The 16,270-nt window shown below is 42.0% G+C and overlaps 1 protein-coding gene across 1 annotated transcript; it reads left to right on the top strand.

Moving 5' to 3' along the window:
• Window positions 1-838: 838 nt before the first annotated feature.
• On the top strand, window positions 839-16,102 carry nrde2 (NRDE-2, necessary for RNA interference, domain containing). Its single transcript, XM_034205949.1, is given in 33 exon segments — window positions 839-899; window positions 2,163-2,268; window positions 4,031-4,134; window positions 4,137-4,239; window positions 5,629-5,689; window positions 5,691-5,735; window positions 5,737-5,780; window positions 6,306-6,324; window positions 6,326-6,514; window positions 6,516-6,583; window positions 7,206-7,416; window positions 8,239-8,251; window positions 8,254-8,403; window positions 8,406-8,447; window positions 8,450-8,466; window positions 9,798-9,951; window positions 9,954-9,986; window positions 11,149-11,282; window positions 11,786-11,794; window positions 11,796-11,907; window positions 12,006-12,178; window positions 12,285-12,457; window positions 12,659-12,878; window positions 12,998-13,147; window positions 13,149-13,370; window positions 13,372-13,477; window positions 13,864-13,913; window positions 13,915-14,235; window positions 14,237-14,272; window positions 14,355-14,494; window positions 14,601-14,742; window positions 15,150-15,221; window positions 15,771-16,102. Coding segments are annotated over 33 exon segments (3,609 nt in total). The 3' UTR covers window positions 15,900-16,102.
• The last annotated feature ends 168 nt before the right edge of the window (window positions 16,103-16,270 follow it).

Here is a 16,270-nt window from a genome sequence, read left to right as displayed (position 1 = left end):
AAAGTATCAAAGCTGGTACTACATCCAGCGGTAGCAGCGTTTCTGCAGACACACCCTTTGTATGCACAGTAATCAATCAATGTAATCTCAATGAAACCCAACCCCACACGATTGGTATTGTATCCTTGTAAAAAAAGGTCATAGTTACGTGCATAGATCACTGTGTGGCCACAACATCTATTGCACGTACCTATGACCTTTTTCTACAATGATTACAATACACATCTTGTGTTTTTTACGTGTATATTAAGCCAATCATAGGTTATCTAACTCAGGGATGGATTACTGAACGAGCGTACCCCCCCCTGGTCTGCACCTACAAAACTCTACACTCAGAGACACATATTAATTTAATTAAATTCAATAGCTTTATTGCATAACCATTTACATACAATATTGCTAAAAGCTCTGTATCGCTGCACCATCCATATACAAATACATATTTGAAGTGAACTGCTCATTCAGGAACACAAGGAATGAAAATTCATTCAATTAATTAATAACATTCAAAATAAATGATAATAACAATTAAACAAAGACGTGAGATGTGAGGTCCTGCGTGAGATGTCAGTCGCTCATTCTGTGGCAGGCAGAGACACACTGGTCCTGCAGCTTTCTTTATTTTCCCCGGGTAATATTTAAGCTTTTCATTTTCTTTTTTATTTGGGGATGCTTACTATTGAGTTTTGGGAAGATTTATTTCCGATGTTCAAATTGTTGGCATTTTCCAGTAGAAGTTTGAATTTACATATCAAATTGAGTCAGTTCATTTGTAAATGTGTTTTTGTAATCGTCAAGTGACGTCATAGTCGTGCGACTGTTTACATGCGACATCATCATGGCTCTGTTTCCAGCTTTTGCAGAAGTAGAGCCAAACAAAGTTGAAGATTCGTCCAAGGGTTAGCACTTCATATTTAAATGAATTAATAATGGTTCTAATACTCTGTTGTCATTATGTTGAGAGAGGAACCCGTTAGCACGAGCTAGCTGACATTAGCTGTCCTAACGTCTGAATGACGGAGCTAGCTTAGCTCTGTCAAGCAGTTTACATTCCTCTACGGTTACTTCTGGAAGTTAGTATACTGTCTGAATATGTGTTTACACTGTATATGATGCAAGTGCAACATTCAAATAAACAAAGACAATTAGGCGTTTTGTTGTGTTGTGCGTTAGCAAGTCCACATTATAACGAATCTATAAGACAAAGTGAACTGAATATGGCCAGTAATCCTCTACAAGGCGTGTTTCTGCTAATAACCGAACCTAAAGGGCGGAGGCACAAGTCTGTCGTTTTTTGACGAAATTCTCCTCCTTATAAGCTTTAGGGAGAAATGTCTCTCTATGTTAACCTCTACCAAGTAACTGGTGTGTTTACACTTTATAATCCTGTTGTTGAGTCTTGCTGGTGACAGTATGTGGGACATGACCTCTACATTGAAAGGAACCTGGATATTCAGGTCCATGTTGAAATGTTCCAGTACTATCCAGAATCCTGATCCTCTGGCAGTGCAGGCTTGTCCATTCAAATCAATTTTATATATACTGACCAATATCACTTGGGGCTTTACAATATGTCCTTAGACCCTCTTTTTAGGATAAGGTAGAAAAAACCCTAACAACTCTAAAGGCTGCAAAAGAATGTGTTATTTACAATCTTGTAACCTGGTAAGATGACAAGCTACACAATCACATAGGGTGCAAACATCTGTAGCTCAACATTAACACAGATACAAATACATCATGGCTCATCCACAGGCTGTAAATCTGTCATTTATGTACGGCCTGTGTTATCTCAGATAGGTTTCTGGCTTCAAGACTTTGGTGTACTTACCCATCATCTGGATTTATCTTTTTTAATCAGCAGTAAAACAAGACAACAGAAGTGTATCTCCTTCGTTAATTTGAGCTGTTTCGCATTGGATTCAAGACTGTTTTTAAACTGCCATGTAAACACACTCAGTGATTGATACTCTTGGTCACAACCTCTAAATCCTCCTCATGATTACTGATTATGAATTTTTTTAATCTAATCTTATCTTCTCTCTCTCTCTCTCTTCTCTCTCTCCTCTCTCCTCTCTTCTCTCTTCTCTCGTCTCTCTCTCTCCTCTCTCTCTCTCTCTCTCTCTCTCTCTTCTCTCTCTCTCTCTCTCTCTCCCTTTTAGAATTAGACTGGCTGAAAAATAAGAGTTTCCAGACTGAAGATGCCCTCTCTCTTCACAGTCGTTTTTTTGAGAAGACGAGTGAGAGGCTGAACGAAAAGGAATCAAGGTACAGATATGAAGCGGGGACTTCTTTTCTTTCAGACAAAATACTGGACTTTGAACTGTAAAAACTGCAAGCTTTTCCCTTTAAACTCATTTTTTTTTTTCACTTACATTTTTATAACATACAAAACCACATATAGTTCAGTATACATTGAATTAAGACCCATTGAAAAAAGAAGAAAGTACAAATAAAATAATAATAAAAACAAGCAAACAGTGACATGGAAGCTTTCTATCCTATTTTAATGCAACATCATGGTCTGGTTCCAACTCTCAATTTGTGGTGTCGTTCATTTTTCTTTTATATTCAACCCATTTTTCCCATTTGGACTCAAATGTCCCTTCCTGGACCCTCAATATGTGTGTGAATCTCTCCATATCAAATATTTCCTGTACTACTCCCAGCCATTGCTCCTTTGTAGGTGGATCTGCTTTGTACCATGCTCTGGTAATTGTTTTCTTGCTGGCAGCCAGCAGCACCTTAATCAGGTATCTGTCCCCACCCTGTGTGTTTTCCTGTACCAGATTCCCCAAGTATAACATCAGGCCGGTCTTAGGAACCTCATACCTAATATCCCCTTCAATACTCCCCACACTTCCTCCCAGTATCCCTTCATCTTTTGGCATTTAAATGTGTGTGTGGTCTGCCCCCACCTCGCCGCATTGCCTCCAACATGCGTTCTGTTCCGGGGCATACCTCCCTTTTATCTTTGGGGTTATGAAGTATCTGATTATGTTTTCCAGCCAAATTCCCTCCATACCCTTGACCCAGTAGTTGAATGCTGCACTACATACATTTCTTCCTCTGTCATATCAATCCGAGTTCTTTCTCCCACTTTTCTTTTATATATAGAGTTGAATTCCCCCTACTCTCCAACAGAGCTTGATATAGAGCTGAAATCACCCTGCCTTTCTTCCCTTCATATGCTTCAATCATACCTTAATTACCCCATTTTGTTTAGTGTTTTATCCATTTTTTCTTTTATATAATAGTCTCTCACCTGTAAGTATCTAAATGGTCACCCCTTTCCAGATCGAACTTATCTCTAGATATTGAAAACTCTGCATTTCCCCTTTTTCCACCATCCTACATATTGCTGTGATGCCCCCTCGGGCCCATCGCTTAAAACCTGCATCTTCTTTTCCCGGCTGGAATTTATTATCATTTGTTATCCATCTCAAAATCTTTGTCTGTTTTCCTATTTTGTATCTCTTTATTACCGTGTTTAAAGTGCATTTTGTAATTGGGTCTAATAAGTTTTCCTGTGTCCTAAATAATTCTTTATCCCCTAAGTAGTTTTTGAATCTGGTTAGTTTTCCCCATTTGTTTCAATGTCCTTCCATTTGGCTACGTATTCCATATTACACCAACATGCCACGGTTCTGATTTGAGCTGCATAATAATAATCCTGGAAACTCGGCACTGCCAATCGTCCTCTCCCTTTGGGTAGCTGCAGTGTCGCAAGCCTAATCCTGGTCTTAAACTATTTGTACATGACAAAGCCACGGTGCCAAGTGTTTTGACACATGCTCCATGCTCTCATTCCCTTTTACTGATCTGACTTATTTAACGTGAAGTACTCTGTTTAGAAATAACTTACTAAATATTTATGTATTGCTCTCCCATAACAAGTATCAGAAGTACTGTATAATTTAGTCAAATAAATCTAACGTCAGGTGTTTATAGATAAATAGATAGCTAGATCTGTGAAGTTAAATTGTTCTCTTATACTTTTCTTTGTTCTCCGACTGTCTTTAACATTAAGTGCACCTTATAATCCTCAGTGTGGGGGATATGTGAGCTCTGAGGTGGAGGAGGGTGATGTTGCCACCCAAAAAGAAGAAAAGAAGAGTGAAAAGAAGAAGAAAAACACAAAAAACACAAAAAGAAGAGCGGAGGAGACATTTCGGACAGCAGCGGCAATGAGACTGAAATCATTTTCCCCAGTGACCTCAAAAGGGAGCAAGAGGCAGAGAGGTTATACATACATTTTACACATGCTCACACTTCTTGCACACATTTGCACTATCTTACTTCTGAGGGGTGTACTACGAGCCAGAGTTTTCTGTGGCTCTCTTTTAACCTGGCTAAATAACCATGGCAACCTACGCTGCAGAACTAACCTGCTCCGGACCCGGTTATGTTCAGAGTTTAGGCCTAAAATCGCCAAATACCGCTGTTCAACCAGCTGTTCTAACTAGCTGTTCTAACCAGCTGTTCTAACTAGCTGTTCTAACTAGTTCCTTTAAAATAGCGCAACCTTATAGTCAATCTATGAGCGGTACAGCTTATCAGCTCAGGTAATAAGTTATTATGTACAATTTTGAGTTCCAAGGTTACATTTATGCCACCGATCAAAGCTGTGCTGTTACAGTAGCGCATACTTTATGAAATGCACTATTTTTTCTTCTCCGTGGCAACCTATACCAGTGATGCGTAACATCAGTACAAGGTATTATTCATCAGTATAAAACGTACTTGCGAGTGGAATGCAGTATAATTCCCCACTTGTTTTTATGTCTCCAGTCCCCTTTTTTGCTAAGGTCCGTTTAAATTGCTGGCATATTGCAGCTAATCCAAAACCGATTAAAAAGTTGATTAGTCTATTGGTATGTATCACAGATCAAATTCAATACAAAAGTAGCCACTTCAGGAACAAACAAAGTTGCTGAGAGGCTGAGGTCGGGCCTGGTTGCCTATGTCAGACGCGCTATCAAAAATATATGCTGGGATCCAAAAATGCAGTGAAACAAAATCTTAAATTAATGAAAATTATCAATTAATATAACGTGCAAAAACAAATAATCAGAATAATCCAGCTATCACAAAGTAGCTGTGAACACAAAAATATAGTGCCCCTCTCACCCTCTCTTCCATACACACCTCCCTCACACTGGTCAACAGGTAATTATATTAAATATGAGTGCTGCCCATACCCATGTGACCCAACTGATCCAGACAATAATTGATCCAGAAATATTAAGTTATAATATTATAAAAAAGACCAATCCCAAAATATAAAAAAACCTCTATTAAAATCATACAACAGATATCTCTGACATTCCTGGCTCCTACAAATACTTTTAATTTCACTTATGATATATTCTATTCACAAATGTCATTTACCCGTATCCCAAAAGGAACAGTGTTCACAAGTCAAATGTGAATGCCCTGTATTGTGTGAGTCTGAAGAGGAAAGCCTGGGTTCACAAAGACCGTGTTGATAACCAGCTTCGTAGATCCCCTTATCTCTGATCAGGAGTTTTAGTTTAGTCGAGCCAGCTAAGTAAAATACCTCTGGCTCTGTTGATCTCTCTCGTCGTGGTTACCCCCCTGCTCTATGTTTCTGATGTGTGTATCCGTTACCCCGTCCCCAGGCTGCTCCGTTAGCAGTTGTTTCTCCTTGCTGGATGACCTCAAGTCGACCCACAGAGCAGCCGTTCTGTGTGGACCGTAAAGCAGGACCAAGCCAACTGGACCTACAAAGTCCCTGTACAGAGGGAAGACGTAACCAGGTAACACACACATTCAAACACACACATTTCCTCCTGGATTTTTCATCGGACAAAAAATGAAGTGTCTCCTTTAAGTCAGTTCCCGCTCAGCGGGATCTACGTTTATTTAAAATCAAGAACTTTACAGGTATATAATGTAGCATTTACCCATTATAATGTCCACACACTTCAAGTTATTTTGTTCAAGCTAATAGCTATGTTCTTGCATTAGCCCAAATATTTCAAATACTGTAGTTTTCAAACTGGAGAAATCCATTAATTTGAATCAAAGTATATGTCTGATAATTCAGCTCCTGGTATAAAAAGCTTTGAAAATGAAAAATGAAATGAACGGAATCCCTTGATCCCACTTTATGACAACCAACAAACCTCCATCCCTTTGTTACTGTTTCATTGAGGACATGACAGAAACATATTCATACATGAAGCTAGGTTTAAAGGCTACACTAGCAAAACAGATGCTTACTGATAAACATTAATTGCTGTTCACAGTGAGATTCAGAGAACCCTCTTTATGTGCTCTAGGTATAGGAGGCAAGGGCCACTCGTCCCCCTTGGGTCTGGACCCCCGCAAACAGGGAGTCAGCTGGGAGGTGTCAGAGTCAAATAAGAAACAGAAAAAGCGGGGGGACAAGAAGAAAGCAGCAGACAGATACTTCTCTACAGTCAGTCGCCAGCTGCTGAGGCCGAGCCCCCTTGTTCCTACATTACCCACAATACCTAAGGACGGCAATTGCCATCAGCACCTCCTCCTTTCTCCCGCTGGGCGGCGATGAGGAGAGGCAAAGGAGGAGGAAAGACAGGTAAGAGAAGTGTTAGGGAAATAATTGTCCTAGACTCCTAGATATGACGATACAGGACCAACCCTGACGTCTGTTTATCGTCCTTTAAGGACATAGGCTGCTTCAGCCATAATGTTATTGTTCCCATTCTGTGACCGGGTCAACCAACACTGGGTCACAGATGGTCTTTGTTGGTGGGTGCACTGGGACACTTCCTTCTTTGTTGTTTGTGGACTCCAGGGTATGACATATTCGAGGCCATAAGTGGCGGACGCAGGGTAACTCAGTCGTGCCCAACTGTCTAAAGCTATCTTACTCAAAATATATGTTGATTACTCTATGTGAAACCAGTTAAATGGGCTAGCAAGAGAGAGGCGCTCCAGAATTGATTGTGGCAACCCCACCCGTTGCAGTCTCACCGTGACTGCTGGTGATTTGTGATGTGAACTCTCCGGCCGTAACTCCAAATAAACCTCCAGTGTTTGACACAAAAGCTCCTGCTCCACCGTGTCTCCTTCCTGAGTCGGTGACTCCCACTGCATTGCTACACAGAAGTTTCCCTTACAAGAAGTAGCTACAACAGGCTGTAAAAGGGAAGCCGTAGCTGTTGTTTCAATAAGAAATGTTTGGATCCAGGTGACAGAGTGCAGACATCCTCAGTGAATCCTCTGGGTGTGTATGACGCCTCCACGGCCCTCTGGCTGCAGGGGAAGGGGCAGCAGCAGGGGCAGCAGGAGCAGGAGGTGCAGACCGGGCAGAATGCAGCGCTGGCCGGGAGGACCGAAGAGTTCAACAGGCGGCTCAGAGAGCAGCCAGGAGACACGCAGCTCTGGATACAGTTCATACGATACCAGGTAGGAAGACTGGGCTTTACATGGTATAGATTGAAAGATCATAAAGAGTTATTAGTTTCAAACAAGTGAGACTCCAGATATGTCCAAAATATGTGGGATATATTGATAAGAAATTGTTGTCTATATAGTTCTCACAAAATCTAACCTTGTCTTATTACACTGCTTAGTTGAATGTCAATAATGACAATAAACATATAAAGCGGGATAATACACATGTATCCCGCTTATTACACGGCCACATAATAACACGAACGACTTGACTCCCAATATTAAGGGAATTATTTTATTGCCTTGGAAATAATCATATTGCTTTCCGCCCCAAAAACGAAACTCTGTAACCACGGCACCACAACAGGCTGGAAACTGCGACTGCAACCAACAACGTAAATTGAACGGCAGCACTGATTGAGTTTTACTGTAACTGTCCAAGTCAGTTCACAGTTCCTGTTGCTGTTTTACTTCCTGTCTCCTTCTTCTGAAGATGTATCTGTCTTTTAACCTCTTTCCTTCTGTCCTTTGATCCTCCTTAGCAACGGGGATGTTATGCTAAGCAGCGGTGTGTATCGAGTATTAATAACATCTGAAATGTCCAAATTGACCAATCAGAATCGACGTATTCAACTAAGCCATGTAATAATACGTGACTCACCGCTACTAAGCAAAATAATGACCATTGCTAAGGATGATTAAAACAACAATCCCTCCTATTCGCGTTGGCCTTTATTGTTCCGTTCATGAAAGCTCGCTGTACAAGTCCCTTATTGTTTATGGCTTTTCAATAATTGAGTTCTTCATTCTGCACGCCTGTTTCTCCCTCTCCAGGATGAGCTGAGTGCAGCAGTGGTTTGGAGGAGAGGCGGAGCAGCAGGGCAGCGAAAGCGGTGGAACATCGGAAGTCCTCCTACAGGCGCTGCTGGAAGAAAAAGCTGAGCATCGCAGAGCGCGCTGTTACTCGACCAAACCACAGCTGCATCGCTCTGCAGCTGGAGAGCTCCGGATCTGCCAAGAGCTCTGGGAGCCCTCTGCTCTGGCCAAGAATGGAAGAAGCTGGTCAGTGTACAGCCTTAAAATACATCTTTAAAGTCCAGAAAAACTTCTCAGGGTTTTGGTGTTGGACTACAGCTGTAGTTCTTTTTGTTGCCCTAAATAGAATTGATAATTGGCAGTATTTATTTTGTCTTTGGTTCCATTCAGCTTTTAAAAGGCCTTTTTACAAGCAAAATGTGGGCCAAAACGCAGGTGCGGATATATTGTAAACGACTTTCCCTTGATTATCCCACTTAACAAAAACATGTAGGTATCATGAATGTGTGCTGGCACGGAGAAATCCAATGGGAAAAATAGCTTTTTGACAAGGGAGTCGCCAACTTCCGGGTCGGCCTACAAAAATATGTTATCACTGCACCACTCTATTTATAAGGGAAAAATAATCACAGTGCTAAGAGAATCCAGTGCACTTGAAAGCTGCTGCAGCAGCAAGGAAGTGTTGGACATAATTATTGGAGTTATCTCGTGTACTTTGGCAAAGTCAAGTGTGCCATATGCTAAAGGAGAACAGAAAGGAAGCATTGCTGTCATTTATTTCTTTGCCCTAGATAGAGTTGATAATTCGCAGTTCTGTATTTTTTTTCTCTTTGGTTCCATTCAGTTTTATACTGCCTTTTTTCAATCAAAGGCTATATTTTGTCATGTCTGTGTACCAAAACTTAGGCTGCAGATTTATAGTAAACAACTTTACATTTACCTCAATGGAAAGGTCATACGGTCAAAACAAGATGTTAAGGAGAATAGAGTGGTGCATAAACAACTCCTAAAACCCGGAAGTAACTAAGCATTTCACCACTTCGAGTTACCTAGTCTCCAAGTCAATGGTTTTTTGAACATGTTGGTGGTTAGAAGCCTGGTATTAGTTCTGTGGTTAACACCGGCTGAAGACATTTTCAAACAAATGCTGTACAACATAAAATTCCTCAGTAATTTCCCCACTCGTGAATGTCTGAAACCTATGTATCATTTTAGTGACTAAAAGAGACTACTAAACGTAACAAAACTGATACATTTGTGGTGGTGATGTTCAGCCATGCGGCCACGATCTAGTTATTTTATAATCTAATATTAGCTTCTTACTTCTAGAGATTGCATTCACGCTTCAAAAATCACAAAGTGGTGTTAATATTTGGAGATTATCCTGCTGAACAAAAAAGTGTAGGTATATCATGAATATATGTTGGCTACAGAGCTTATTTTCTGCTATATAAAGAAATCCAATTTAAATTTAAACATCTTTATTAGCATTTAGAGAGTTGGAACGGCTCTTATGGCTGCCTGTTGGTCTAACTCGTTGTACCTTTTTTATTTTTTTATTTTTTTTTATATTTCAGGTGTTTCTCCATCCAAACAGTGCCCCCTTGTGGAGGGAGTATCTGCTGTTCACCCAGAGCTACTTCAGCATCTTCTCCGTGTCGAAGGTGAACTCTGCGTACGGGAAGTGTCTAAGCACGCTCAGTGCGGTGCATGATGGCAGCATGGTGTCCCACCGGCCCTGCCAGGGCTCGAGGAGGATATGTTGGGTAACTGAGATTTTTATTTCAATTTTAAATATCGAGTTTCTACTATGGGAAGTACAAAGTCACCCTGCTTAGCCCAGTTTACATCACCTGCATAGGTGGCGCGTGGAAGCTTATGTTTGGGAAGCCTAAATAGCTTTTTTTACCTGGCGCTGCCCGCCTCCGACGTCTATAGATAAGAGATCAACTCAGTGAAGCACTGCCTCCTGACCAGAGATCAGTGTGCAGAGTTTAAATCTATCAAGTCATATTACAGGATAAAGGAAATACAGTTTAAACTGCCGTATGCAGGGAAGACACCGATGTGTCGCACTTCATATCACATCATCAATCACATCATCGATCATATAATATCATAATATATCATATATTTCCTTATCTGAGTCAGCTTCTCGAGCCGTATCTGGCCGTGCAACACTTGCAGTGTCACATAGCCTACTGTATGCAGAAGTATTATTTTAAGCAACACATTAAGTTGATGAAAAACTCAACTCAAATGTAATTAAAGTCAGATCCCTCGTGTCTTAGACGAGGCAGTGATATCATAAACCTGTTAATGTACGCATTCAAACACTCTAGTTTATTATTTTTTTTACCAGCTGTTCTGTATTCACCTTGCAGGCTTTTATCCTGGATAAAGTGTTTAAGTCATTGATGTTTAAAGTTGAACTTCTTCATATTTGTCTATTATTATAGTTTAATTTTCATTCAGGAAGTATGACGCTGCGCTGTCAGTACGCTTGTCCATGTTTGTGATTGGTCAAATGTATATAGCCCCGCCCCTTGAACGCGCTCTCAGCCGGACAGAGAAACCCTGGGTTGATTTACCGAGTTGATAACCAGCATCATAGGACCGCTTAGCGAGATCTCGTTTGTTAGGATTAGTTAAGATAACTCAAACATATCCAGGGTCTGTTGAACTGGCTTCGTAGTACAGTTTACTGGTGGCTGCATAGCAGCGCTAATTTCAAAGACACAGACATTATACATTATATTTTAATTTGACCATGATGCAGTGACAACAATATTTGGGAAGGCTTAGCCTTCCCTAGCCTACAGTACCTGCCGCCCCTGATCACCTGCATCCGTCAGTAACACATTTTCTATATTCTTATTTGTTTTTTTATATGCTCATTGGTTGCTCCTGGTTGTGTTTCCTGTCCAGATATCTTCACCCAGCAGTGTCATTTCCTGCGTCAGTCTGGTCACTCAGAGAAGGCCATTTCTCTGTTACAGGCCATGATTGATTTCACCTTCTACAAACCTGACAGTGTACGAGAACTGTCCACCAAGCAGCAGGTATACACACACACACACACACACACACACACACACACACACACACACACACACACACACACACACACACACACACACACACACACACACACAACATTTGACATATTTCTGCCAATGTGTTAATGCAGGGATGTCAACCAATAACCATTAATCAGGAACAATGGAGAATATATTATTTTTTACCAAATATGCATAACTGTTTATGCATGTTATGTTAATTTACATTTGTTATGTTGCTGTGTTATCCATGTGTGTGTGTGTCCATCTTTGTTGCACTCTCACTCTTTGTGAATTTCAAGAGCAAGTTAGAAAGCTTTTTAAAAAGAAAAAATCGGAGTCAATGCGTCATCTGATTGGCTCCGCCTGATCCGCCTTTTCTCTTTTATAGAGACTTTTTTTATTTATGTTATAAAAATGAAAAAAGAACACAAGGTCTCCAGTAATGTTAATAAAAGCTAAATAGTGCCTTCCACTTAATTGACGTTTTTCCTGTGTATGTGCAGGTGGAGTTCTTTTGAGCCATTCTGGGACAGCGGGGAGGAGAGAGTTGGAGAGTTGGGGGCCCGAGGTTGGAAGGCCTGGATGCTCCAACAGGAGAAGGGGGGTGGCTTGCAGCCCAATGCGGGTAAAACACACACAGACATTCTTTACTTTGTTTACTTCGGATGTAAATCCTTGATAAATCACGAGTCATCTTCTCCTATGTATGTGTGCTGTCCACAGAGGAAGAAGAGGAGGAGGATGAGGATGAGGAGGAGGTGAAGGATCGCAGCCAGCCCAGATGGACAGTCTGGTTGGAGGTGGAGATGTGTCGGGAAGCAGCTCATTGGCTGCCCTGGAGGTCGGACAAAGCCAAGGGTCAATCAGAGGAGGACTGTGAGGACCCTGACAGACAGGTATTTCCTCATGATTGGAACTCTTTTACTAAATGTTAAAACAAAGCCATTATAGGTGTGACCATTTTGTTTGACTTGTCCATCCCTCCCTTTTCTCCGTCTGTAGGTGTTGTTTGATGACATCGGTCCATCACTCATTCGCCTGTCTTCACCAGAGCTCCAGCTCCGCCTTCTCCTCCGTTTCCTGTCGTTTCTCGGGCTGCCTGTAGACCCTGTGCTCTCTGCTGCCCCCTGTCAGCCGGGCCTGCTGCTGGAGAACCTCTCTCTGCTCACTCAGGGGTAAAGATGACACTGTCAGTCACCAAATACAAACTAGCTATCAGGGCTTTACAGAATATTCTGAAGTGTATTCATTGCAATGACATTCAGATTGTTTTTTTTCAGTTATTTTAGTGTTTTTTTTATTTGATAGTTTTTTCTATAACAATCAACTGGAAGGAAACACATTGACACAAAGCTGTCTCTATGTCACTCTCTAGGTAACGAGCTCAGGCGTCCTCTGACCTCCTACGACCTTCCTGACCCCGGGGTCAACTCTATTGGTCACATGACCATTCTTCAGGGAACAAGGAAGTGGATGGGGCTTGGGAAGCTGGGCGAGAGGTTTCTCACTAATGTGTTGAAGATGGTCCAACCTGTCCTCCCTGTCCAGCAGCGAGCCGCCCTGTCACTCAGCTGGATGCAGTATGAGAAACTCAAGGTGGAAGTCAGATTAATTGCACTTAAGTTATATTAAAAATGAGAAGAAAAACATTTTGATCCACTTAGTTTCAAGTCAAAAAAGTATCTAATTTACATATTTGTGTGTTTATGTGTCAGGTGTTGCGGTGCCTGCATGGCGGCAACAAGAAGCGTCTCCGCTTTCAGGGCAAGAGCAGCAAGCGAGTCGCCAAGCAACTGCTCAAAGAACCTGACAACCGCTCGTCACTGGTGCTGTGGCGCGGCTACGCTCATCTGGAGTGGATGCTGGGGCAACATCGACGAGGCCCGCAAAGTCTTCTCCACGGCCACGGCCATGGAGGGAGGCAAAGGGCTGCAGAGCCCCGCCCTCTGTGAGCTGTGTCTGCTGTGGGCGCAGCTGGAAATGGAGGACGGGCCAACAGTGCGAGGGGGAGGACTTGTAGACCTCACTGCGTCCCCAGCTGTGTGTGTGCTAACCAGGCTAGCAGAGGGAAGCTCCGCCTCCTCCGACCAGGCCCATCTCTCCGGTCTCCATCCTGAAAGCCAGGAAATCGTATGAACAGGTGCTGACAACCGGCTTGTCAGCACTCGAACAAAACTACCAGACCAACAAAAAAGGTTTACTCCATCAACATTTACCGTGCGTTATCGCCACAGAGATGCTACCTGTGTCTTTTAAAAGGCCAAAATCTGTGGTTTTTGCTCTCCCATTTGCTCCTGGTCACTCAACATTACTGCTGACAATTTTTCCTTTACACTTTTAGGGCATATTTAGCAAACTTTTGATTAGCCAGTGTTTTTCTAATACATGGGTTACAGCTTCAATGATGTTGACAGTGAACCTTGAGCTGTTAAGACATGTCACAGTAAGAAAATCACAGGGGGTGAGTTCCATTAGCTGTAACACTTGTGCTTTCCCGACTATAACAGGTCTGACTGTCTCCTGGGAAAACGATCTTATCTCTAATTAATCTGACCTTCCCTTCATCTCATCATTCCACCAGCAGGTAAGGAGGACCTGCTTGGAGAGAAGCCTAGGCTGAAAGGCCTGATGGGGATGCCACGCTCTGTTCCAGTACCTCACAACGGGCATCAAAGCCGCTAATGCTGTCTACAATCAGGCTAGAGACAGGATGGAGGAGCTGCACCAGAAGCTGACCCAGGACAAGCAGCTTAACAGCTCTGAGGATGTCGCTAGCACCGACGCTAACCAGTCTGATTCCAGTCTCTCCTGCAGGCAGTATGTTAGCCGGCTAGCTTCTGAGTGTGAGGCTCTGGCAGTGCAACAGGCAGCGTTGCTTAGGTACCACAACAGCATCAGTGTGTTTCCCCTGGCAACACTGAGGCAGACACTGACCTCCGCCCTCTCCACGTGGGCCGGCCAGCGCCCCTCTCTGGGGTTTATATGTACAGGTAGCTCATTTAAGTTTTAAATAATCCAAATAAAATCGGTTATTATTTTTGTACGATGACCCTAACACAACCTATGTTCCAGGTGGAGAACCGTTACCATAGTGCTGGCCGGGCGCGACGCTTCTTCCACTCTGTAACCAGGGGCAACAGCAGTGTAGTGCCACGCCTCTTTTCCATTGTTGCGGAACAACAGAGGAAGCAGCTGGTTGACGCTGCTCAGAGGTAAGAGTTGAGAGAATGATAGGTAGGTGTGGGGTCATCCTGCACCCCTATTGTGTTCTTGCAAAATTACCATTACATGTTAATAATTGCATATATATGTGTATAGGTCTTGTTGCCATGATGCTGCCTTACCAATCCTGCCAGAGAATGGGCTCAGCAACCGTATCCGTGGACTGTTTGAAAGTGCCATAGCAACAGAGATGGGGTCTCACTGTCCTTTACTTTGGAGGATGTACATGTACTTCCTGGTGAGACGGCAAATAACACGCACATATTTACGTTTACAGTACAGCCCTTTCGAAAACTTGTCCTTGACCTTTCAGTCGGAAAGATAATACAAACTATCGGAAATAGAGAATATTTTATACAACTACCCATAACTCATAACGACATGGTTACAAACTTCACTTAGAGGGCAAATACCTGCTTTCGCTTTCCTCGCATATATATATATATATATATTTTTTTTTTTTTTCCAGTATGATTAACAAAGCTTGCTATGCCTCTATGATATTAGTTTTTTCAGTGCAGTTATTTTTCTAAATATTGATTTGGGGATAGAAGTATAATAACTTACACACACAGTAAGCCTGTGCAAATATTGACAGTCAGTTAGTCCTTAGTCTATGTGTTTTACATGTGTGTGTTTTTGTAGGTTTCAGAAGGGAAGGTGGACAAAGCCACTGGGATCTTCTACAAGGCCTTACAGAATATTCCCTGGGCTAAGGTGAGATACAGACTTAAAGTGAACAAATAAGTAATTGACTCACATTAAAGTACATGCATTTATTGACATTTTTTAAACAATGGTAATATATAACACCCAATGAATATATAAGGGTTAGAGTGGAACATCTTTATTTAGATCGTGGTTTGTTATCCCGCCCGACAAAAAAACTAATTCAGGCGATCCTCTTGATTGTTTGCAGTTAATACCAATAAATAAATAAAATAGTAGTTAATTGTACTGCTCCTTAAATCAGACAACAGCATAATACTTTTAAAGGACCCAAGAAAAACCATGATACAGCTGCTAACCTGTTCATCTCATTTTTAATTGAATGAACAAGAACTTAATTATCAATGTGTGTGTGTGTGTGTGTGTGTGTGTGTGTGTGTGTGTGTGTGTGTGTGTGTGGTGTGTGTGTGTGTGTGTGTGGTGTGTGTGTGTGATGTGTGTGGTGTGTGTGTGTGTGTGTGTGTGTGTGTGTGTGTGTGTGTGTGTGTGTGTGTGTGTGTGTGTTGTGTGTGTGTGGTGTGTGTGTGTTGTGATCAGGGCTTGTACATGGACGCGGTGTGCAGCTGTTCCCCGAGCATCTTGCAGGAGTTTGTAGATCTGATGACAGAGAAGAGCTCCGAGTTAGGACTACCTTTGGAAGAACTGGATATCCTGCTGGAGGACTGAACATACACAAACACACACACATCTCATTCAAGAAGTCAAATACACAGCACCGTTGATAGCAAGAACAGGAGACACACACAACCAACCAGATACTTACACTTACAGGTGAACATGCTTTGTACATAATGGTATATTTTCACATTAAGGCCACCAGAACTGTGTTTTTAGTACCGGACACTATTAATAAATATATGATTCTCATTTGTATGCTGTGGGTCTGTTTATGCTTATCAGTGCATGCACACTGAGGTTAGGGGCCTGTGTTTAAAATCAATATTGTAAAAGTCCATGACAGTGTTAATTAAATGAATTGTAACCTTATACTGAGAGAAATTAGAAAGTGGGAAAGAAGAAAACATTCTTCTTTCTTT

This window comes from Gymnodraco acuticeps, unplaced genomic scaffold (genome assembly GCF_902827175.1).
Source record: "Gymnodraco acuticeps unplaced genomic scaffold, fGymAcu1.1, whole genome shotgun sequence".
Taxonomy (NCBI): domain Eukaryota; kingdom Metazoa; phylum Chordata; class Actinopteri; order Perciformes; family Bathydraconidae; genus Gymnodraco; species Gymnodraco acuticeps.
Note: the sequence above shows the minus strand (reverse complement) of the source record. Positions and strands in the feature narration are given on the sequence as shown.